General features: G+C 37.9%; 1 protein-coding gene and 1 pseudogene across 2 annotated transcripts in view; both read right to left on the bottom strand.

Annotated features, from left to right (window-relative positions):
* LOC106869292 (uncharacterized) overlaps nucleotides 1-26,470 on the bottom strand; it is a 247,362-nt gene that overhangs the window by 159,688 nt on the left and 61,204 nt on the right. For both annotated transcript variants that reach the window (XR_016238965.1, XM_089345317.1), the window contains exons 16-29: nucleotides 20,506-20,577; nucleotides 19,357-19,428; nucleotides 19,130-19,201; nucleotides 17,626-17,697; nucleotides 16,327-16,398; nucleotides 14,602-14,673; nucleotides 13,608-13,679; nucleotides 12,587-12,658; nucleotides 11,185-11,256; nucleotides 4,941-5,012; nucleotides 4,111-4,182; nucleotides 3,189-3,260; nucleotides 691-762; nucleotides 5-76 (exon numbers count right to left, since the gene is read on the bottom strand). Coding sequence is in view for 1 of the 2 variants with exons in the window: in XM_089345317.1 (XP_089201443.1) it covers nucleotides 5-76; nucleotides 691-762; nucleotides 3,189-3,260; nucleotides 4,111-4,182; nucleotides 4,941-5,012; nucleotides 11,185-11,256; nucleotides 12,587-12,658; nucleotides 13,608-13,679; nucleotides 14,602-14,673; nucleotides 16,327-16,398; nucleotides 17,626-17,697; nucleotides 19,130-19,201; nucleotides 19,357-19,428; nucleotides 20,506-20,577 (1,008 nt within the window). In the remaining variant the exon portion in view is untranslated. The remainder of the gene's footprint in view (nucleotides 1-4; nucleotides 77-690; nucleotides 763-3,188; nucleotides 3,261-4,110; nucleotides 4,183-4,940; nucleotides 5,013-11,184; nucleotides 11,257-12,586; nucleotides 12,659-13,607; nucleotides 13,680-14,601; nucleotides 14,674-16,326; nucleotides 16,399-17,625; nucleotides 17,698-19,129; nucleotides 19,202-19,356; nucleotides 19,429-20,505; nucleotides 20,578-26,470) is intronic.
* Nucleotides 5,979-9,248, bottom strand: LOC128251258 (tyrosine-protein kinase yes pseudogene; annotated as a pseudogene).

The following is a 26,470-nucleotide window of genomic DNA, read 5'->3' on the forward strand; positions in this document are numbered from 1 at the left end:
TTACAGATTGCTTAAACTTGGCAGATCATGAAATGATCTTACTTGAATCATTTCAATCTTATTATTTTGCAAATATCTGTAACGTAAAAAATTTAGTTGATAGGAGAAAATATAGAGGAATTGCATAACATAAAATATTATGGCGAAACAAATACATAGTGAATGGAGGTGATGATAAGGATGATGGTGATGATGATGATGATTCCGATGTAGCTGTGAATAATGGTAATATAAGAAAATAAGGCTTAAATTATGTGGTTAGTTTTAAAGAAGAGAGAAGACTACGAGGAAAGAAACTAACAAACAGATTCATAATGTATACATAGAGGAAGGCTAAAGAGAAATATAATATGGCGCCGGAAATTTCGAGGAAGGAGGATAAGATCGAGAAAAGGAATTGTTTGGTGATTATTTGGTGAAACGAAGAAAAGGGAGAAAAGGAAAAAAAACAGAAGTAGAAAAAGAAGGGGATTTTGAAGGAGAAGAAAAAGTAAAAAGAGGTAAACAAAAAAAATAATATACGTAACAAAACTGGTGTAGCAGAAATTGAAGAAAAGGAAGAAATACCGTAACGAAGAAGAAGAAGAAGAAGAAGAAGAAGAAGAAGAAGAAGAAGAAGAAGAAGAAGAAGAAGAAGAAGAAGAAGAAGAAGAAGAAAGGACGAAGTGGAAAAGAAGAAGTGGAACTTACAGATTTCTTAAACTGGACAGATTTTGGAAGGTGTCTGCTTTGAGTTCCTTAATATCATTATAATTCAAGTATCTGGAACATAAAATTGAGTTAATAAGAAATTGTCTAGAACATATTTGTGACAGAATTTTGACTAAACAATAAGATGATTTGCTTGTCTGTGTTTGACCTTAACCAGTTGAGCATGTCCCTTGGTGCCTGACGATATGTGCATCTCTGATCATGAGCAGAAGTAATTAGGGAACATCATAGTCATGTGGTGAGAGCAATTCATTGCAGTTTGGATAATTCACTTTTCGAAACATGGGTGTTTCGTTCAACATCCTTAAACAACCTTTATTCAAGGACCTTTTGAGCAGGATGGGCTACTCAACCCGAAGAATATTCTGTTGGGTCATGCGCTGTTTATCTTGATATGAGATCACCATGTCGCGCACATAGTGATGCATGTCCCTGGTGTACCCTTATCAGACGCGTAAGCATTATGGGTATATTGGGGTTTATCTATTTGTACACCGGTGTAACTTTGATGGCATGTACTGCTCTCTCACTCAATTATAACAACAACAACAACAATAATAATGATGATAATAATAATAATAATAATAATAATAATAATAATAATAATAATAATAATAATAATAATATCTGCCAAGAAAAGACGGAGGCCGTGGACTTCTACAGCTGGAATTAGCAATGAAGGTTGCCACAATTGTCCTAGACACCTATCTGAAAAACTCTGAGGACTGGATGCTAAAACTTCTCTCAAGACATGAAAGCAAGACAGCATCTTACTCAGTAACAAAACAGGCAAAGGAATATCTAAGTGAATTCCAATTACAACAAATTCACGAATTAGACGAACTAGAAACATTCGCAGAAAAAGCTAAGCGCTTGAAAACGCGTGCTAAAATTGCTGCCTTAGATATTATGACTGATAAATGGCATGGAAAATCTCTCAATGGCAAATACCCAAAGAGAGCGAATAATGCAGATGTTAACAAACCCTTACCCATCAATGGCTAATGGCCTCTGGCTTGAAATCAGAAACAGAGGGGTTTATCATAACAGCCCAAGATCAATGCCTACCTACAAATAACTACCAGGCCAACATATTAAAGAACGGCAGCTCCCCATTGTGTCGTATATGCCAACAACAAAATGAGACCATCGATCATGTAGTCTCCATGTGCAGTCTGCTTGCGCCTACAGAGTATCTCAACTGGCATGATAGAGCTGCACAATATATTCACTGTTTAATATGCAAAAACCTGGACTTGCCCAATGATAAAAACTGGTGGGAACACAAGCAATCCCCAGTACTTGAAAATGATCACATCGCACTCCTCTGGAACTTCACCATTCAAACTGACAGAAAGATGGATGCAAATAGGCCAGACATCATACTGAAAGACTTCAGACAAAAATTATGCTCCAATCGATATAAACGTATCTGTCAAGGCCTACCAAAAACTGAGCAAATATAAAGATCTTGAAATAGAAATTAGCAAAATGTGGAATCTGAAGACTAAAACAACGCCTATTGTCATAGGTGCCCTGGGAATGACAGCGAAACGGGCTGATAACTACCTAGCTCAGATACCAGGAAACCCCAAAATGGCTGAAGTTCAAAAGATAGTGTTCATGGGAACTGCCCATATCCTACGTAAAATACCGTCTATATGATCTCAAATTTTAAAACAAACACATGATTTTCTTATGGTTTCTTAAACATTCTCTAGAACAACACTATGTACAAATCCAAATATATGGTACCCTAGGCATAACACCTACATGAACTTCTAACTTGTTGTCTCTTGAGGTCTCTGGGTGAGACTTGGATCCAGCTTGTACAAATGCAAAGCAAAATTCAAACATAAAATAATAATAATAATAATAATAATAATAATAATAATAATAATAATAATAATAATAAGAAGAAGAAGAAGAAGAAGAAGAAGAAGAAGAAGAAGAAGAAGAAGAAGAAGAAGAAGAAGAAGAAGAAGAAGAAGAAGAAGAAGAAGAAGAAGAAGAAGAAGAAGAGAACGAGATTAAAAAGAAAAACTACGAAATATGTAAACGATCGTTCACTAGATAACACATGGCATTCTTCTTTTAATTTTGACTCTATTATTATTATTATAATTATTATTACTATTATTATTGTTATTATTATTATTATTATTATTATTATTATTATTATTATTATTATTATTAGTTGTAGTAGTAGTAGTAGTAAAGGAAGAAGAACTGGAGTAGATAAGAGGAACAAGCAGGCCTGGGTGGAACACAAAATATCACACGTTCCAATACATATTCTGGTTCAAACACTCACAGACACATATTTAAAACACTCACAAACAATCACACATTTCTATCGAATAAGTAGTTAAATTTAGGGAGGGATAAGTATGGGGTGTGCCAATGAAGGTGAAGATATTAAATATTTAGGAATATAGAGTCAATGAAATATCATTAATAAGTCTAAGATAACTTACAGACTTCTGAAACTGGGCAGGTTATGGAAGGCTCTTACTTCAATTTTTTCGATACTATTATGTTTCAAATATCTGTGTAATAAAAAAAATAGTTGTCAGGTAAAAGTATAGAATAGCTGCATAAAATAAGATATTATTGCTCAATAAATACGCGGCGGAAGATACTGAAAGCACATATTGGCGATGATTAATGATGACGAGTGGAAGAAGGAAAAGGTGAATGGAGGTGGTGGTAGAGGATAGTGGTGGATATGGCTATGAAACGAAGAACAAAAGGATGGTGGGTTAATTAGATGCTGATGATGGTGATGTTGATATTTGTACTTATGCTCTCGGTGCGGATAAGTATTTTGATGCTGACAGAAGTAGAAGGAGAACAAGAACAACAACGACATCATCAACAAGAACCAGAGCAAGTTGAAGGAAAGTGTAAAAGCGTAATCAGAGGTGATGCAGACTTAAATAGCGTACATAATATACAGACCGATTTATACATGGTCTTTGATTCACGCTCAGGCACACATGCATGTATAAACAGACTGAAGTATCTACATACATATACATGCTTGCATTAATGTCTCCCCTTCATAGTCAAACATTCATGTATTCAATATTCAGGGAATAGGATTTAACTCGCATTGAGAGACATTAAGAATCATTTACACACACTTAGTATAGAGATTTTACACTTACACAGAGGCTTATACACGCATGCACTAAATGGTTTCCAACATCTATCACACTCTAAGATACCCCATAGCTGAGAAATTGGTTCGCTTTTTCACACACATACATATTTACAAGCAATAAAACACATATTTGGAAAGACGTTTGAGGGAAATTGGAATGAAGTATTTGAATATATTACAGATTAAGAAATATATTGTCCATGAAATACTAAAAAATATCTCATTCAACTTACAAATCTGTTAAACTGGACAAACTTCGGAAGGTGTCTGATTGGATTTCCTTGATATTATTATAACTCAAGTATCTGGAACATAAAATTGGGTTAATAAGAAAATATATAAAACATATGTGTGACGGAATTTTTGCTAAACAATAAGATGATGGAAGTGGTGGAGAGGAGATCCTGATGATGATTAATTCCATGAAGATGATGACGACGACGATATTATATTGTTGATAATCATGATGAGGTGTAGGAGGAGAAGGAAGAGGATAATGGGGGAGATAGATTTGTTAGTGAACACTGAAGATATATTAGAGTTGCATATGATGATAAAGCAGTGAAGAACGTTGATGATGAGGATGTTATGATCCTGAGGATGGGGCGATGTTGTAAGTGTTGATTGTTCTGATCATGACAGTACTTAGCACGTCAATGTTGATGCTCGATACGACATTGAATGTGATGATGCCGGGGGGATGTTACTATTGGGCATGATGATGATAGTGTTGAACATTCTACATGTGATGGCGGTATTTGATGATAATGAATGACGCTGATATTAATGATAATGATTTGGAATGGAAAGATGCTAATGACTGGGGAAATAACAAAGAGAATGAGAATGATGAGGGTGATTATGGCATTGGACGAGGACGTCTACGTTTATCGCGACAGAGAAAAAACTGAGAAGTGTCAAAGTGTTAGTAGTAGTAGTAGTAGTAGTAGTAGTAGTAGTAGATCTGGACGAGTGAGGGAACTTCAAACAAATTATTTGAATATATTCCAGATTAAGAAATATATTGTCAATGAAATACTATAAACCGTCTGTTTCAACTTACAGTTCTGTTAAACTGGACAGATTTTGGAAGGTGTCTGATTGGATCTCCTTGATATTATTATAACTCAAGTATCTGGAACATAAAAATAGGTTAATAAGAAAATGTATAAAACATATTTGTGACGGATTTGTTACTCAACAATTAGACGCTGGAAGGGATTGAAAGATCATGGTGATTATTAATGCCATGAAGATAATGACGACAATGAAGATGTTGATAATTATGATGAGGTGTAGGAGGAGAAGGAAAAGGATAATGGTGGATGTAGATTTGGTAGTGAACGATGAAGATGTATTAGCGATGCATATGGTGATAAGGCAGAGAAGAATTTATGGTGGCAGTGTTCATGATAAAGGTGTTATGGTGCTGATGATGGGGGGGGGGGATGTTGTTAATGTTGATTATTCCGATATGATGATCAGTGATATTATCTTAACTCAAGAATCTGGAACATAAAATTGTGTTAATAAGCAAATGTATAGAACATATTTGTGACGGAAGTTTTGCTAAACAATAAGATGATGGAAGTGGTGGAGAGGAGATCATGAAGATGAGTGAGTCCATGAAGATGATGACGACGATGATGATGAGGATGTTGATAATTATGATGAAGTGTAGGAGGAGGAGGAGGAGGAATAAGATAATGGTGGAGTGAGGCTTGTTAGTGAACGATGAAGATGTATTAGTGATGAACATGGTGATGAAGCAGAGAAGAATTTCTGGTGGCAGTGTTCATGATGAAGATGTTACGATGCTGATGATGGATACGATATTGAAAGTGATGATGCTGGAGGAGATGTAACTGCTGGCCATGATGAAGATAGTGTTGAAAATTCTACATCTGATGGCTGTATTATAGGATAATGAATGTTGCTGATGCGGATGATAATGATCTGGAAAGATGCTTATGATTGGGAAAGATAACAGAGAGAATGAGAAAGATGAGGGTGATTATGCCATTGGACGAAGAGTTCTACGCTTATTGCGAGATCTATGGTTGTGATTTGCATAGCAGAGGATTAAGACGAGAAGAGAAATTATCGAAAGAGAGTGAAAGCAGAAAATATGTAGAAATCTCGTAGAAAACAAAGTGAAAGAAGCAGGAATAAAATAAGAAGTACGAGGAAAAGAATAAAAAAGATGAAGAAGAATAAGAAAAAAGGAGAAGAGGATAATTAAAAGACATCGATTAAAAAGATGTAAACGTTGAAGGAGAAAATGTTGTAAAAGGAAGAAGAAGAAGAAGAAGAAGAAGAAGAAGAAGAAGAAGAAGAAGAAGAAGAAGAAGAAGAAGAAGAAGAAGAAGAAGAAGAAGAAGACGTAGATTAAAATGGAACCTCAAACAGAAGTAAACGATGATGAAGTAGTAGAAGATGAAAAATAATGACCATGTCTGTAAGTAGTCAGTTCAACTTCTTGTTTTCAGTGGTGACATCGAATGACCTATCTAGCTCTCTGTCACCATTTATTTTTCGTTGTTGTTGTTGCTGCTGCACTAGTGCTTTTCTGTCTTTTCACATTTTATTTTCGGGTGGCTTTTTGTTGTGGTTTTCCTTCTTGTTTTTTTTTTACACGATTTTCACTCTGTATAATTTTTCTCTGAAGAGACCATGAAGTCGTTAAAGTAAGAGAAAAGGTAATCAAAAGTTGGTCGCATTTCCGGTTTCTTGTTCCAGCAGTGTAACATGACTTCATAGTAAGAATCTGGACAATTTATAGGATCTGTTGGTTTTGCCATTTGATATCCTTTCTCAACATTAAGCAATACTGTTTTCCCAGGATATTCAGGATAAGGGATACGGCCAAATGTAATAATTTCATGAAGTAAAACTCCATAGGACCACACATCAGATTTTATCGAGAACCGGTGCTCAAAGGCAACTTCTGGTGCTGTCCACTTTACAGGAAAACGGACACGTCCTTGTCCCTCATATACTTCATCCTTGATTAGTCGAGCCAAACCAAAGTCAGCTACTTTAACAGTTTTGTTTGCTGCTACCAAGATGTTTGCTGCTACCAAGATGTTTGCTGCTACCAAGATGTTTGCTGCTCTCAAGTCTCGATGAACATATTTACACTTGTCAAGGTATTTCATTCCATCTGCCACCTGTGCTGCTATCTCAATGAGATCCTGTACTGAAAGCCTGTCTGGAGATGATTTATTATCCCGTAGGTAATTAAGTAGTGACCCCTTATCCATCAGTTCTGTGATGATCTAAATTGGTTCCTCCCTAGTGCATGATGCGGGCTTCCGCGACAAATTCATCACGTGACATCGTTCCGGGCTTCAGAGTTTTTATTGCCACATTCACCGAGTTGTTCCATTTGCCTAAATAGAAATCGCCAAAACATCCACTATCCAGTTTCTTTATCAGAATTACAGCTTCTCGGCTAATCTTAAGGTTTCGGAAATGCACAACTGGACGCTCTTTTGGACAAACTTTTGTTAGACGTTGACAAAGACACTGGCTATGACAGCTGTAGTGATCTAGTAACCCAAACAAATCGGGAAAAAAGATGTTTTGGTGTGATGTAGTAACCACCACTGTCAAGTTTTCGAAGCCGGTAATGTTTTACAGCAGGCACATCTGCATGTACATCTCGGACAGATAATACATAGGATTTCTTATCACTTGCAAGTCGTACCAAGTATGTACCAGGTATATTACCAGGAAGTAGAAGTTGTATTTCAGCATCTCTGCGTTCCAAATCATGCCACCAGTCCTGTGCCTCAATGGAGCGGGTGAAATGCTTAGCGGTATTTCGTCTGCCATTACGTTCTGAGTTCAAATTCCGCCGAGGTTGACTTTGCCTTTCATCCTTTCGCGGTCGATAAATTAAGTACCGGTTACGCACTGGGGTCGATGTAATCGACTTAATCCTTTTGTTTGTCCCCTCTATGTTTAGCCCTTTGCGGGCAATAAAGAAATAAGAAGATGAAAAATAGCAGCGATAATGCTGTTGATCATGAAAACGATAGATGGTGGTGGTGGTGATGATGATGATGTTTATGATGATGATGTTTATGATGATGAGGGTGGTGATGATGATGATGATGATGGTGATGATGAGTATGACAATGTAGATAATATCTATTATCTTGACTATAAATGTATTGATAATGACAAAAATTAAGTAGGATGAGTGTGACGTTACAGAAATTTATGTACAACAATATTTCGAAGACAAGAATGGATGGAAGAGTGATAAACATAAACATTCCGTGTTTATGTATGATTATGACAACGGTGAGAGAAAAATTTGAGAAGCGTCAAAGTGGATAGAAGTAGTAGTAGTAGTAGTAGTAAAGGAAGAAGGACTGGAGTAGATAAGAGGAACAAGCAGACCTGCGTGGAACACAAAATATTACACGTTCCACTGTTCTATATTCAAGAGATGAGTAATTATGTACTTTATTTCCATTTGTTGTTTGTTGTTAAAACAACGTTTCCGCTGATATACTCTCCAGCCTTTATTAGGTGTCTTGGGAAAATTTCTCATTCCTAAGATATTTTTCGATGTTTTTGTGGTTGTTGTTGTTGTTGTTGTTATTATTATTATTATTATCATTATTATTATTATTCAGGTCACTGCTTGGAATCGAACTCGGAATCTTTGGTTTAGTAACCCGCACTCTTAACCTCTACGCCATATACCTGTTGGCAATTATGGAGTGAACGGTAAGGCTTATAAATCTAATATTCTCCTATCCTTCCTTAATGCCGGCTCCCATATGCTGTTCACATCTGCACTGGGTCTGCTTAGGAGGTTCTTTTGTCCTAGCATATGTGCTGCCTCTTTTAGTTTTCGTAGTTTCCAGTGGTGTTCTCCGTCTATTATTTTAACTTCATCCCACAGGGGGAGGTGATCTCCTTTTTTCCATACGTGATCAGCTATATACGATTTATCAATATCTCTCGTTGTCACAGTTTTGGGATGTACCTCTACCCTTTTTTTAGGGGGAGGTATGTTTCACGTTTGTATATCCTACCACAGCTGCATGTGATGGAGTACATGCAGTCTTTGGTCATATCCTCTTGTATTGGTGGTTTTATTCGGCTATATTTGCGAAGTGTTGTGCTACTTTTGAATACTGTCCTGATGTCATATGGGCCGCATATCTTTTGTATCTTTTCGGAGAGCCCTTTCATATAAGGTAGACAGACTGTGGACAGTTTATTGGTTCTATCCGCTCGTCTTCATAATTGGAGTGGAGACTATGATTTTGGGGTAGTTGTTGCTTAATAGATTATTACTCAGCTTGATCATTTCTTCGTGGTGGGTATCACGATCGCTACTTTTATTCATTGTTCGATGTTTTAGCCACTGAGCAATCCCTCTCTTTACACTGTATGGATAGTGGCAGTTGAAGTTGAGGCATCGTTCAGTGAAGGCCAGCTTGCAGTTTACGGATGCCATGAATCCATACTCGGTGCGTGTTATTAATATGTCCAGGAATGCCAGCTGATTGTTCTGTTCCTTTTCCATGGTGAACTGTATGGATGGCTTTATTGAGTTCACTTGATCTAACAGCACTTGGACATCTTCCTGTTGGGCCAGAGTATGAAGGTGTCATCAACATATCGCAGCCATAGGGTTGGTTTTAGTGGTGTTGATCGTAAAGCCAAATTATGAAAGTATTCTATGTATATATTGGCTATTACCAGTGATAATGGCGAACCCATAGCTAAACCCTCCTCTTGTCGACATATATCAGTGTCCACACTGACGTAGGTAGTTTCTACACAGAAGGTCAACATTTCCATCAGGTTTGTTATTGGTATACTAGTGCGTTCTTTTAGATGGGTGTCTGTCACTAGTTTTTCTTGAATCACCGATAGTGCTTCACCAGTTGGGACTTTGGTGAACAGACTTATCACATCTAGTCTCACCATCTGGTTGGATTCAATGGGGGGTATCCTTGATCAATTCCGTGAAGTGGGTGGAATTCTTCACAAGCGGTGTTGACTTTCCTGCTAATTGACTGATTATATCCACAAGGAAGCGGCGCAGTGGATGTCATACTGAACCTCTATAGCTCAGTATAAGTCTTAATGGAATACCATCTGTGTGAATCTTAGAAAGGCCGTACATGTCTGGTAGTTTACTGTAGTGTTGATTCAGTTGTCTGTAATTTACTGGTGTAAGGTGATCCTTGTTCTTGATCAAGATCTGTGACAACTTCCTCTCTGTTTTCAAAGTAGGGGCTTTATTTCCTTTGCTGTAGCTACCATCACTTATAAGATTTACCAGTTTTTCCGAGTAGGCACACTTGTTCATCACCACTGAAACATTTCCCACTGGAAGTATTATGATGGAATTGTCACTCTGTAGTTTTAGATAGCGAAAGTGTCTTCCTTAGTGATGTTTGGTTTGGGAAGTTTCGCTTTTTCTAGTACCTGTCTCACTTTCGACCTTAGTTCATCTCCCTGAGCTTTTGGTATCGTTATGGCTATCTCTTCAATAGGGGCTCTTATGTCCAAGTATGGAATGCGCTTGATGGTTGTCGCAAAGTTGAGACATTTGTTTAGTACTGCTTCTTCAGAGCTTTCTAAACGTCGGCTACTTACATTAATTACTGTTTTCACAAGTGGGTGACTGACTTCAGTCTTCACTCTCTGACCTTTCAATTTCACAAACCTCTTAATCTGGCGTTTCTTCACCATTTGAAATTATTTTCTAGATCTTGTTGGATTCTCTTTCTATCATCATATTTCCTAAGTAATAAAGATAACTTCTTTTTGATTTCGTTATTTAGTTGATGTCTTTTTTTCAACGGTTGTAATGGATCCTCTCACGGACGAGGGCATGTCTTGCCATGTCCGCTACTTTTCTAGCCTTATATGAATCGACTGGTGTCATTATATTCAAGCCAGGTGGTATCCGATTTGAGTCTCTACATCTACACTGGAAAGTTAGATGGATTGAAAGATGAGCTAGTTTTTGATGGGGTTTCTCTATATGTCTCCATTGAAGTCTAATGTCGGCTCCGTGCCGATTACATGATACAGTTCTATATTTAAGAGATGACGAACTGTGTACATTATTTACATTATACGTTCCAATACATATTCAGGTTCACACACACACACAGACACACATATTTAAAGACACTCAAACAATCACTCATTTCTATCGAAAGAGAAGTAGAATTTAAGGAGGGACAAGTATGTGGTGTGCAAATTTTAAATATTTAGGAATATAGAGTCAATGAAATATCACTAATAAGTCTAAGGTAACTTACAGACTTCTGAAACTGGGCAGATCATGGAAGGCTCTTACTTCAATTTTTTCGACACTATTATACTCCAAATATCTGTGTAATAAAAAAAGTTAGTTGATAGGTGAAAGTATAGAATAATTGCATAAAATAAAATATTATGGCTAAATAAATACGCGGTCGTAGGTAAAGAAAGCAGATATTGGTGATGATAATAATGACGAGTAGAAGGAAAGGTGTATAGAGGTAGTGGTAGGGGGTAGTGGTGGATAAGGCTATGAAACGAAGAACAGGAGGATGGTGGTGAAATTAGTTGCTGCTGATGATGTTGATGTTTGTACTGATGGCGTTGGTGCGGTAAGTATTTTGATGATGACAGAAGAAGAAATCAAAAAGGGAAGAAGAAAATGAAGAACGAAGACGATGAAGGAGGAGACGTAGAAGAATGGATGAAGGAAATGACTTGGAAGCAGATGAAGAAGACAAAATTAAGGAGAAAATGATGGAATGCAAGAAGAGGAAGTAAATGACGAAAAAGAGAGAGAAGGAAAGAAAGAAAGGGAAAACCAGAAGAAAATGGAGAAGAAGAATGAGGAGGAGAAAAAGAAGAAGAAGAAGAAGAAGAAGAAGAGGGGGTGAGGAGGAGGAGGAAGAGGAGGAAGTAAATAAATATGGAAAATACGCAAAATTTGGGATAATATAAAGTTGAAACACAAAACGAAAACAATATGCAATAAGACGAAAAAGTAGAGAAAGCGATGATGACGAAGAAGAAGATGGAAGGAGAAGCAAATGAAGAAGATTAAGAAAGAAGATCAAGAAGAAGAACAACAACAACATCAAAACCTACAAGATGTAGAAGGAAAGTCTAATATGGTAATCAGTGTTGATGGGGAGTTAAATACTGTACATGATATACAGAAAGAGTTACACATACACTTTGATCCGTACATATGCACGTGTCCTTCTACAAATAGACGGGCATATATATATATATATATATATATATATATATATATATATATATATATATATATATATATATATATATATATATATATATATATATATACATAAGCATGTTTGCATTAATGCATACTCTTCATTGTCAAATATTCATATATTGAACATCTGAGGAATGGGACTTCAGCCGCACTCGCATACATTAACAAACAGTTACACACATTTCGTATTGAGAGATTTTACAATTACACATGCAGTAAATGGTTTCCCTCATCTAACTCGCTCTCGGATACCCCATACCTGAGAAATTGGTTCACACTTTCACAGACACACAGATTCACAAGCAATAAAACACATCTTTGGGAAGATTGGTGACGGAACTTGAAATGAAATACGAGAGTATATTGCGGATTTAGAAATATACTGTCAATGAAATAATAAAAAAAAGTCCCATTCAACTTACAGTTCTGTTAAACTGGACAGATTTCGGAAGGTGTCTGATTGGATTTCCTTGATATTATTATAACTCAAGAATCTGGAACATAAAAATAGGTTAATAAGAAAATGTATAAAACATATTTGTGACGGATTTGTTACTCAACAATTAGACGCTGGAAGGGATTGAAAGATCATGGTGATTATTAATGCCATGAAGATAATGACGACGATGATGATGATGTTGGTGATAATTATGATGAGGTGTAGGAAGAGGAGAAAGTGGATAATGGTGGAGGTAGATTTGTTAGTGAACGTTGAAGACGTATTAGAGTTGCATATGATGATAAAGCAGAGAAGAATGTTCATGACGAAGATGTTATGAAGCTAAGGATAGGGGGATATTGTCAGCGCTGACTATTCTGATCATGACAGTACTTAGCACGTCAATGTTGATGCTCGATACGACATTGAATGTGATGATGCCGGGGGGATGTTACTATTGGACATGATGATGATAGTGTTGAACATTCTACATGTGATGGCGGTATTTGATGATAATGAATGACGCTGATATTAATGATAATGATTTGGAATGGAAAGATGCTAATGACTGGGGAAATAACAAAGAGAATGAGAATGATGAGGGTGATTATGGCATTGGACGAGGACGTCTACGTTTATCGCGACAGAGAAAAAACTGAGAAGTGTCAAAGTGTTAGTAGTAGTAGTAGTAGTAGTAGTAGTAGTAGTAGTAGTAGTAGTAGTAGTAGTAGTAGTAGTAGTAAAGGAAGAAGAACAGGAGTAGATAAGAGGAACAAGCAGGCCTGGGTGGAACACAAAATATATTACTCGTTCCAATGCATATCCAGGTTCACACACTCACAGACACACATTTAAAGACACTCACAAACAATCACACATTTCTATCGAAAGAGAACGAGAATTTAGGAGGGACAAGTAGATGGTGTGAAAATGAATGTGTAGATTTCAAATATTCAGGAATATAGAGTCAATGAAATATTATTAATCAGTCTAAGGTAACTTACAGGCTTCTGAAATTGGGCAGGTCATGGAAGGCTCTTACTTCAAGTTTTTCGATATTATTATATTCCAAATATCTGTGTAATTCAAAAAAAATATTAGTTGATGGGTGAAAGTATGGACGAGTTGCATAAAATAAAATATTATGGTTAAATAGATACTAGGTGGAAGATGAAGAGAGGAGATTATAATGACGAATAGGAGAAATAAAAGGTGTATGGAGGTGGTAGTAGGGGGTAGTAATGGATAAGGCTATGAAACGAAGGACAGGATGATTGTGTTGAATTTAGCTACTGATGGCGATTATGTTGATGTTTGTATTTATGCTGTTGGCGAGGACAAATATTTTGATGATAAGAGAAGAAGAAGAAGAAGAAGAAGAAGAAGAAGAAGAAGAAAGAAGAAGTAGAAGAAGAAAAAAAAGAAGAAGAAGAAGAAAAAGAAGAACAAGAACAACAACAACAACAACAACAAAAACAAAAACAACAACAACAACGACATCATCAACAACAAGAACCAGAACAAGTTGAAGGAAAGTCTAAAAGAGTAATCAGAGGTGTTGCAGACTTAAATAGCGTACATAATATACAGACCGATGTATACATGGTCTTTTATCCACGCTCATGCACACATGCATGTATAAACAGACTGAAGTATCTACATACATAAACACGCTTGCATTAATAGTTTCCCTTCATTGTCAAATACTCATATATTCGAGGAATTGGATTTCACTCCCATTCACAGGAATTAAGAAACATTTATACACACTTCGTATATAGGCTTACACATGCATGCCTTAAATGGTCTTCCTCATTTATCACGCTCACAGATATCCCATAGAAATTTGTTCGCACTCACACACAGACATATTCCCAAATAATTAAACACATCTTTGATAAGACTGGTGAGTAAACTTGAAATGAAATATTTGAATATATTACAGATTAAGAAATATATTGTCCATGAAATACTACAAAAATGTTTCATTTAACTTACAAATATGTTAAACTGGACAGATTTCGGAAGGTGTCAGATTTGATGTCCTTCATATTATTATAACTCAAGAACCTGGAACATAAAATTGGGTTAATAAGAAAAGGTATAAAACATATTTGTGACGGAAGTTTTGCTAAACAATAAGATGATGGAAGTGGTGGAGAGGAGATCCTGATGATGATTAATTCCATGAAGATGATGACGACGACGATATTATATTGTTGATAATCATGATGAGGTGTAGGAGGAGAAGGAAGAGGATAATGGGAGAGATAGATTTGTGTACGTTGTAGCGGTAGTAGTAATGAATATGATGATAAGGCAGAGAAGAATTTAGGGTGGCAGTCTTCATGATGAGGATGTTATGATGCTGAAGATGGGGTGATGTTGCTACTGTTGATTATTCTGATAATGACAGCGCTTAGCATGTCAATGGTGATGCTGAATATGACATTGGATGAGGACGCCTACGTTTATCGCGACAGATATGGTTGTAATTTACATAGTAAAGAAATTGAAAGGTACAGGCATAAAATAACAAAAAAAGAGAAAAAAGAAAATGCAGCAGATGAAAAAGGAGACGAGGAGAGAGATAATGGTAATAATAATAATAATAACAATAATAATAATAATAATAATAATAATAATAATAATAACAATAATAATAATAATAATAATAATAATAATAATAATAATAATAATAATAATAATAATAATAATAAGAAGAAGAAGAAGAAGAAGTAGAAGAAGAAGAAGAAGAAGAAGAAGAAGGAGGAGGAGGCTAGAATGAACGGAAGAGTGATAAAAACAAACATTTCTTGTTTATGTATGTTTATGACAACAGAGAGTGAATCTGAAAAGGCGTCAAAAGGACAGTAATATTTGTAATACTTGTAGAACTGGTAGTAGTAGTAGCAGTAGTAGTAGTGGTAGTACTAGTAGTAGTAGTAGTAGTAGTAGTAGTAGTAGTAGTAGTAGTAGCAGTAGTGGTAGTAGTAGTAGTAGTAGTAGTAGCAGTAGTAAAGGCGCATGGCTCAGTGGTTAGAGCGTCGAGCTTACGATCACGAGGTTGTGAGTTCGATTCCCGGACTGGGCTTCGTGTTGTGTTCTTGAGCAAGACACTTTATTTCACGTTGCTCCAGTTCACTCAGCTGTAGAAATCAGTTGCGATGTTACTGGTGCCAAGCTGTATCGGTCCCTTTGCCTTTCCCTTGGATAACACTGGTGGCGTGGGGAGGGGAGGCCGGTATGCATGGGCGATTGCTGGTCTCCCATAAACCAACTTGCCCGGACTTGTGCCTCGGAGGGTAACTTTCTAGGTGCAATCCCGTGGTCAGTCATGACCGAAACAGGGCTCAGTAGTAGTAGTAGTAGTAGTAGTAGTAGTAGTAGTTGTAGTAGTAGCAGTAGTAGTATTTGTTGTTTTTGTTGTTTTTGTAAAGGAAGAGCTGGTGTAGGTAAGTGGAACATGCAGGGTTAGGTGGAACACAAAATCTTATGCACGCCAGTGCATATTCAGTTTCAAATACTCACAGACACACATACTTAGAGTTACTCACACACACACATATTTAGAGTCACTCACAGACAGTCATATATTCCTTTCGGAAGAGAGTGAGGGTGTAGAGTGGGACAAGGATGTGGTGCGATAATAAATGAGAAGATTATATATTTTTAGTAATATATTGTCAACGAAATATTATCAATAAATGTTATTCAACTCACAGATATCTGAAACTTGGCAGGTCATGGAAGGCTCTTGTTGCAATTGCTTCGATTTTATTATTTTCCAAATATCTGTAATTTAAAAACGTTAGTTGATTGGTAAAAGTATTGAAGAGTTCCATAACATAAAATGTTATGGCAAAACAAATATTCCGTGGAAAATAAAGAAAGTTGATAATGGTGATGACGATAAGGACGAGTAGGAGAATAAAAAGGGGTATAGGGGTGGTGGTAGTGGAAGTGATGGATATGACTATGATACGAGGGAGAGGAGGATGGTGGTAATATTAGAAGCTGATGATGACGGTGATGTTTGTGCTGATGCCGTTCGTGAGGATAATTACCTGGGAAGCTGACTATGATTTCGATGATGACTGTGGAAGAAGGAGAAGAAGAAGGAGGAGGAGGAGGAGGAGAAGAAGAAGAAGAAGAAGAAGAAGAAGAAGGAGGAGGAGGAGGAGGAGAATAAGAAGAAGAAGGATGAGGAGGAGGAGGAGGAGAAGAAGAAAAAGAAGAAGAAGAAGAAGAAGAAGAAGAAGAAGAAGAAGAAGAAGGAGGAGGAGGAGGAGGTGGAGGAGAAGAAGAAGAAAAAGAAGAAGAAGAAGAAGAAGAAGGAGGTGGAGGAGGAGGTGGAGAAGAAGAATAAGAATAAGAAGAGGGAGGGGGAGGAGAGGAGAAGAAGAATAAGAATAAGAAGAGGGAGGGGGAGGAGAGGAGAAGAAGAAGAAGAAGAACTAAGGAATGTCATTCAACCTGGTGTTATGAGGTTATGAGCTCGAATTTAGTACCAGAGACGCATGATTCTTTTCACAAATGAACACAGGCATTGCTTGAAGTGATACAACGGTTTGATTCAAGCAGGCGTGGCTGAAGTGAATCAAATGTCTTTGGCGCTAAATTCGAAATCATCGATACCAGGTTAACTGGCTTTCATTCTTGCAATTTTACAGTGGTAAGACGCAAACCTTATTCACTTACTTTTATCCCCACTCATGCCTGCGTAAATTTAAGTATTTGTTTTTGTGACTTTGTAGTGCTTTGATTCCTATTTTACATATGTTAACAAACGTTACCTCAACTTTTGGGCAGATACAGAACTTATGCATACACAGAGACATATACATGCACGCTCTCATAGATGCCATATGATAGAAATGGGTACACACTCACTCACAGAGATCTACAAACAATAAAACACATGTTTAGAAACACGGGTGAGAATGTTTAACATGAAGGATTACACAGATTTAGAAATATATCTTCAATGAAATACTAAGAAAGAGAACTGATTCAACTTACAGAGTTTCTAAACTGGACAGATTTCGGAAGGTGTCAGCTTTGATTTCTTTGATTTTATTATCACTCAAGTATCTGGAACATAAAATTGAGTTAAGAAGTAATTTTATAGAACGTTTATGACAGAATGTTCGGTAAACAATTACAGGATGTAAGGTTGGGATGTAGATCACAATGACAATTAATTCCATGAAGATGTTGGATCGATGATGATGTAGAGGGTGATGAGGATGGAGATGACGAAGGGGAGGATTTTGGTAGTGGAAGTGTTGATTGCGGATGTTGTGGTGGTGGCGGAGGAGAAGAATATGTGGTGCAGTGTTGATGACGATGTTTTCATGATGCTGATCATGGGTGTGATGTTGCTATTGTTACTCTGATAAGGATGGGAATTGGTATGTCTATTGTGATGCAGAATAGGACATTAATTATGATGATGTTGGTAAGGATGTTACTGTTGGCGAAGATGACGATGGTGTTGAAATGTCTGCATCTGATAGCGGTATTTTGTGGTAACGAATGGCGTTGACGATGAAGAAGACGATGATGAAGTTGATGATGATTATGATTGAGGAGGATACGAAAGAAAATGAGAATGATGACATGGACGATGACAGCGGTAATTATCTCAGCAAATATGGTTGTGATTTACAAAGTTACAGTTTTAGATGAAAGAGAATTTAGCGAATGATATGAAAAAAGAAGATATGAAGAAGTAATGCAAAGAAGAAAGAGAAAGCCGCTGGAAAATTAGAAGAAGAAGAAGAAGAAGAAGAAGAAGAAGAAGAAGAAGAAGAAGAAGAAGAAGAAGAAGAAGAAGAAGAAGAAGAAGAAGACAACAACAGCAACAACCATCAGAAGTAGAAGAAGACAACAACAGCAACAACCATCAGAAGTAGAAGAAAAGTGTCGGATGATATTCATCGGTGATCGAGACATAAACATCGTACATGATACAGAGACCGAATTACACACACACACAATGATACACTTGCATGCACACATCCATACACAAATAGACACACACACACACAAACACACACACACACACACACACACATATATATATATACACATATACATAAGCACACACACATATATATATATATATATATATATATATATATATATATATATATATATATATATATATATATATATATATATATATATATATATATATATATATATATATATATAAAAACAGGGTTACCGTAATCTTACCCCTTCATAGTCACACATTCATATATTTCAAATCTGAGGAATGGACCGTCACTCACATTCACAGATATTCACAAACTATAACACACACTTTGAACAAAGATAGACCGAACACATATACAGAAACATACACATGCATACATTCCCCTGAACTATCATGCTCTCATATATCCCATATCTAAGAAATGTGCGCGCGCACACACACGCACTCTCTCAGATTCACAAACAATAAAACACATGGAAGGTCGTCAATGAAATAATATAACAGAAGACTGGTTTCACTTACAAATCTGTTAAACTGGACAGATTTCGAAAGGTGTCTGCTCTGATTTCCTTGATATCATTAGAACTCAAAGATCTGGAACATAAAATTAAGTTAATAAGAGTTTCGCAAACAATATAAAACAACAAATTTAGAAAAACGGTTGAGGGAGCATAGTATGGGAAGATATTACAGATTTAGAAATATATCGTGTCAATGAAATAGTATAAAATATGACTGATTCAACTTACAGATATTTTAAACTGGACAGATTTTGGAAGGTGTCTGCTTTGATTTCTTTAATATCATTATAACTCAAATATCTGGAACATAAAATTGATTTGTGCTTAAACAATTAGAAAATTGAAGGGATGGAAGTTAGATCACGCTGATGTTTAATTCCATGAAGATGATTGCGACGATGATTATGTAGCTAATGATGATGAGGAGGAAGTGGAGGAGGAGAAGGAGATTTGTGGTGGTACAGTTAGCAGTTAGAGTTTGAGGAAGAGGAGAAGAGGAAGGAAAAGAAATAGAAGAATGTGAAGTAGTAGTAGTAGTAGTAGTAGTAGTAGTAGTAGTAGTAGTAGTAGTAGTAGTAGTAGTAGTAGTAGTAGAAGACAAAGAAAAAGATGAAAAAAGAATGGGTAGAAAAGAGAAATAGAAGAACAAGAACAAGAAGATTAAAAAGAGAACGAGAAATAGAATTAGAAGATGAAAAGAACACGAAACAGATGTTAAAGAAGAGCAGAAATTTGAAAAGTATCAAAGACATAGTAGTAGAAGACGAAGAAGAAGATAAAAAAAGAAGAATGTGTAGAAAGAAAAGTAGAAGAACAAGAACAAGAAGATTAAAAAGATAAAAAGGAGAAATAGATGTAAAAGATGAAAAAGAAAACGAAACAGATGATGAAGAAGAAAAAGAAAAAGGAGAAGAAATAGAAGGTTAAGTAAATCTAGATGAAGAAAAAAGTAGACGATGGAGGAAGAGGAGGAGAAATCTGAAAAGGATCAAAGGTATAGTAGTTAGTAGTAGCAGTAGTAGTAGTAGCAGTAGTAGTAGTAGTAGTAGTAGTAGTAGCAGCAGCAGCAGTAGTAGTAGTAGTAGTAGTAGTAGTAGTAGTAGTAGTAGTAGTAGTAGTAGTAGTAGTAGCGGAAGAAGAGCTGTATTAGAGAAGAGCAACCAGGTTTGGATGGAACACAGAATGCCAACATATTTTCAGACTCACTCATTGACAGACACATATTCATAGACATTCACAAATATTTCACACATTTCTATCGGAAGAGAGTGAGAATATACAGAGGAGTAAGGACGTGGTGCGAAACTGCGCGAGAAGATTTTGAATAACGAGTAATATTTTGTCATTGAAATATTATGGACAACTTCTCCAACTTACAGTTTTTGTAACCTGGGCAGGTCATGTAAGGCTCTTGTTTCAATGTTTTCGATATTATTAGTTTGCAAATATCTGTAATATAAAAAGGGCTAATTTTTAGGAGAAAGTACAGAAACGTTGTATTACATAAAATACTATGGTTAAAGTAGGAAGAAAAAACAAGATAATAGTGATGATAATAATGAGATGGTGAATCTGGTGCTGAAGAATATGTCGATGCGACGAAGGACCGGTGGATGTTTTAAGCGTTGATGAAGATATTTTTGAAGGTGATGTAGATGGTGCAAACATTTGTGTGGTTGATAATATTGATGATCGTGGTAACAAATATGATGAGACCGTTCATGAAGAAGTGAAAATATAAAACAGCGGTGGATGAGTTATGTGAAATTCGAAACAATGGATTGAATAAAGAGGAAAAGAGCTCGGAGAAAGTTTTGAAGCGTATAGGAGAATAAAAAGAGGATGAGGAAGAGACAGGAGGAACTAGAAGAGAAAGAAGAACAAGATCACAGAACAGAAGAAAAACAATAGGGGAAGGAGGGAGTCTAAAACGTAAAATGCTAACATGATCAGTAGGATACAATTAAGGAGAAACAGAAAACAAAGAAGAAGAAGAGGCCGAAATGTAAGAAGAAGAAGAAGAAGAAGAAGAAGAAGAAGAAGAAGAAGAAGAAAAAGAACAAGAACAAGAACAAGAACAAGACTTTCAATACAGTAACCATAAGAGCATCACAGCAAACCACAGCACATACCCAAGGCACACAGAGCTGCGCTCGGTAGTGAAGTGAAAGCACGTTATAAAAATAAAACTACTGAATAATAATAATTATTATAATCCCTTCTTCATTGGACACAAGCACCGAGGCTAAAACAAATAGGGCTTATACAGCACACGGGTCAAGTGAGTTTTAGATTATGAAAACGTGTAAACAATAGAAACAAAACACAAAATTCCCCAATAGGGGGGAGTTCCACCCATGGCCAAATAGGACACCATACTGGTCACCCCGACGGCGAAGGGCTCGCCAGCTAGGCACCCCTTTCTCCCTCAACTGTTGCGGCTAATAGACGAATATTCAGAATATGTCCATTCACACAATCCATTTATCAACCTTTTGACATAATTACTAGAGGGAAGTACTTCCCTCTCTTCCCTCACTTTCCTTTTAAAGTGGAATTTGAAAAAGTCGATGAGGGCTCGGCCGAAGAGGAAGTGTCTGTCTTCAGTCCTTTCAGCCTCGTTCACTATACTGTCTCTTTCACTAGAGCATCTAGACAGAGAAAAACTGTATTTCCCTCCTGATCAAAAGAAATCAGGGGCGATCCTCATAATGGCCTCGGTTGATAACCGGATCCGTCCTACATGTGACAACATTCGATAAATGTCCACATGTCAGTAATGCCTGGACCCTGGACGAGTGCATACAGGATGGTTTCATCGCCCTGAGCACATCTTGGACAGGTCTGATAGCACTGTAGAGCTTTCCGGTAGCACTGCCATACCAGGGATTTCTGGAAGTTATCTCTCTGCTCTGGCGCAAAAGTCCTCCAGAAAAGACCAGTTAGTTGATCCGTCTTGACGCCCAGAATTTCCCCGAGTACGCTGTCGCTCTTTTCCTCTACTAAACCTCTACAGAACGCCATGGTAGAACTTCCACCGACCTCTTTGCCACGCTATATTTGCCAAGCGCCATTTCTTAGTCTACGCTTAACCCAGGACTATAGCTCCGTCAATGAAATGAGCTGCAGAAAGTCCCGTTTCATGAACGGTGACCACACCTGCTCAGTGTTAAGTATACGCTGGCGATGTCGCATCCTCAGTGCATGTCTGTGCATCATTAGCCACGGCATGCTAAGTTCTCCATTCAGCAGCTGTTGACAGTAGATGGACTGCTGGACGAGCAGAATACGTTCCTTTCATAGAAAGTGCAAGAACAAGCCATCCAAATTTATCAGGCACGAAGTAGTGAAAGGGACGAGAGTCAGGTGGCAGTAGATGACGGAAGCCTGACATTTCAGGGACAGCTTCCTCTCTGTCCATTTCTGGATAAGATTCGCTACCCTGCTCGTCATCTTTCCCCAGTTCTTATCCACCTCAATATCTGCATCAACGCAGATCCCAAGCAATTTAACCAGTCCTTCCGTCCAGCGACCTATAACTCTGTCCGTTGGCATTGACCTGCCATTCCAGGTGTCGGGCTGGAGGCCCACCTACTTCCCCTGATTGATCTTTGCTCCTGTCACCGCTTCGTACTCAATGCAGTGCCGACCACCTCAATTTCCGAGATATCCGACACTATTATGGTGACGTTGTCCGAGAACCTTTACGTGGCATTATGTGAGATGCCACTCAATATATGTAGCTTCTGCAGCAATAGCTAAAGAGCCAGTACGTATAGGAGAGGTGAAAGTGGGCGTCCTTGACGGACCGAACGAGCGATGCTAAACCATTCCGACTGGTCGTGATTTACTTTGACCAACGAACAGATATCGTATACATTGAAACGATCCAGCCTCTGAAAACGGAAACGAAACCCACTGCCGTGAGAACAGCTTCGTTCTATTGGTGGTCGAACCTATCAAAACTTTTTGACTCTAATATCTCTTTCCAGGGCTATGCACCAACGGTTGTTGGCAACTGCACCCGCCAACTCTCGATGGACTAACTTGCTAACTCGATCTCTGAAAGCTTAGCACTCCGGAAAGGAGGCGTTCAGTTTCCAGTATCCGGGGTCCTGTCTATGAATCATATGTATGTCGACGATACAGATCAGAAATTTATGGTCCGTGTGGTCCACGACTTTGAAAGGTGGACAATTTATACTACTTCTATCTACAGGCTTATGAAATACTCTATCTAGATACGATCTGGAAGACCGGATGCGGTTAGCCAATGTATACTTTGGTTCATTTATGAATTCCAGTCGTTACCTGTAGGCCAACTGGAAGCAACTGAGCAGGTTTGTGAGGTGTTTTTACTCCCCACTCTTTTATCAGCTAACTGCACGCTATCCAGGCGTGCGTCCAAGATGGCATTACATTTGCACACTAATATTAAAGAGCGTGACGTCCCAAAGTAAACCTCAGACGTCTGAAGAAATCTGGCTGCCCCGACCCCGTGGGGCGTAAACAGCGAAAAGTCTAAAAACAATATCTTCACTGTCACTCACGTCCAGGACCACCAGCTTGCCCTCCGAGTTCAGAAAGATCGCCCGAACTTCGAGATCCAGGCCTTATCTAAATAGCATTGCCACCCGACTTCCCATTCCGGACCGACTAAGAGATGCGTAGATTTCATAACAGACAAGAACGGGTGCAAGGCTGCGTGTGAAGGAAATCCTGGTCTCACTCGCTGCTGTCACACACAAACCTAGCGACCTGAGGTGATTGAGCTAGTGACCTTGTTTTCAGGGTGACCTCAGGTCGCGAACCATTTTACAGCTTACTCTGACAATCGCCATCACGACTCAAAAGGGTTGAGAAAAAGAAAAAAGAGTGGGGTTACCCTCCTGGAGCTATTGGCAGCGCGGTGATCAGGGCTCAGGATCTGTTTCCTCTTGGAAACCGGCTAAAAGCCTCTTTGTGACGAGGACGTTTGGACTCCCCACAACCCTCTGAATTTCTTTGTATGTTTTTAAAGATAGCCAAATTAGCATTAAGTAATCTGGAACCCTAAGGGTGTTGTTGTAAACTGCACCCTCCCTCCCAATTTACTTGTTTCTGGCTATGACAGCCAACAAATTTTTGTTCACTCTCATCATGAGCACGTAATTCGGTGTTTACATATTGGTAAATTTGAGCTTTGTTTTGGGAGCTACATATGGTTGTGAGTGCATTGGTACATACGGTAGGGAAGGTGGTGATTGTGGGGATGGCATTGCTGGTGTGGTTTTTGCTGTCTCTATGTTCGATGTCCTAGAGGTTTCTGCGTTTTCAGATGTTGGGGTAGGTACCTTCGTCTTCTTTTTCCTTTGTCTTTGACGAATTTTTTGCTTTGTAAGGTTTTTCTCCATCTTCACTCCGGAATGAGGAGGGGCTAATGTCTGTAGGATCTATCTCGGATAGTGTCAGTATATCTGTGCTGTTGTGAGCGTGTTTGTGTGTGTGTGTGTGTGTGTGCGTGTGTGTATGTGTGTGTGTTTGTGTGTGTGTTGTGTGTAAGCTTCAAAGGTGGGATAATGGGGTCGGATTTGCAGACAACCTGAGTGGCTTTCTCCATTCTATGGGGTTCACGTGCCTCTGTTGTTGTTAGAGATGAGGCTACCGTTTTATTAACAGGTCTCTGTTGTTGTTGCTATTCTTGGTGTTGCGATGTAGGCTGCATTTGTGTTCGCGTACCTCAATACTTTTTTGGCGGGGGAAGGCTCCCAGGTGGCTTCTGGTCCCACAGATTCATATCTGGGCTCCCTACCTTTCACGACGACATACAGACTCACAGCGATTGGTAGCTTCTCGAAATTATCTGGTTTCACGTGGATTAATATTTCGAAGTTGATCTTGCACCATTTGTCCCTAATGCTCCTTTTTACCTCCAGGTCCTGCACTGCACAGAGGACAATCCACGAAAGGTTTACTCCGGGTAGCACATCATTTACCTTAATTCTTTGAGATGTACATGGGATACAGGGCACACTGCATGACTTCATCCGAGGTCCTCACTTTTAAAGAGGACATCAATATTGGCAAACTGCCTCCCTCTCTATATATATGGGCCACAGCTATTAAAATTTCTCTGAGGACCTTGTTAACATGAGTGATAGACACTATTTCAGCTCTCTTAATTTTGCATGATACGCATTTGAAATATACTATGTTCTTCTCTTATATCTCTATTATTTCGGGAGGTACGAGCACTGTAGCATTACACCACTCAAATATAATAATGTGTTTCGTTTTTGAGAGTTCACGTGTTTTGTCATCGAGTGCGATGGCAAACATTCCTATCTTTGTTTTTTCTATACTCTTTTACTCTTTTACATGCTTCAGTCATTTGACTGCGGCATGCTGGAGCACCGCCTTTAGTCGAGCAAATCGACCCCAGGACTTATTCTTTGTAAGCCTAGTACTTATTCTATCGGTCTCTTTTTGCCGAACCGCTAAGTTATGGGGACATAAACATACCAGCATCGGTTGTCAAGCGATGGTGGGGGGGGGACAAACACACACACACACACACACACACACACACACACACACACACACACACACACATATATATATATATATATATATATATATATATATTATTTTGCTTAAAAGAGTTCCAACACTGTCTGTTTTTTATGTTTTATTTATATTCCTGCAGAACTAATGTGGGGTATAGAATATGGAATATACAATATATAATATAATATACAATATACAATATAAAATAAAATAAAATAAAATAAAAATGGATGGCACCATGAAAGAAAGTATTGAATGTAGATGAAATATTGAGTGTTCAATATAAAGGATCAAATATATAAATATATAAATATAAATATATATATATAAAGGCGACTCGAGTTTCAGGGCTATTTCCCTTCGTCATGGCCGGTATGACAGACTTTAATATATACGACAGGTTTCTTTCAGTTTCCATCTACCAAATCCACTCACAAGGCTTTGGTCGGCCCGAAGCTATAGTGGAAGACACTTGCCCAAGGTGCCATTGTATCAACAAATCTTTTATTTTTGATATTGTTCTTCTTGTCGTCGTCGTTGCTGTTGTTGTTGTTGTTACTACTGCTGCTGCTGCTGCTGCTGTTGCCGTTGGTGGTGATGGTGGAGTTATGGCTACTTTCTCCGTTGCCACTCTCACCGTCACCGCTATTTCCCTCCACACCGCCTTCAATTCACGGACAATTTTCCCGCTAAATCCGTAGCATTGTTAACGAAGCTGCTGTCTCTGCTACTATTCTTACTCCTACCGATGCCGCTCTTATTGTTTGTCGCGCTGTTGCTGCTGCTGCTGCTGCTA

The sequence above is a fragment of the Octopus bimaculoides genome, chromosome 29 (genome assembly GCF_046866305.1).
Source record: "Octopus bimaculoides isolate indiv1 chromosome 29, ASM4686630v1, whole genome shotgun sequence".
Classification (NCBI taxonomy): domain Eukaryota; kingdom Metazoa; phylum Mollusca; class Cephalopoda; order Octopoda; family Octopodidae; genus Octopus; species Octopus bimaculoides.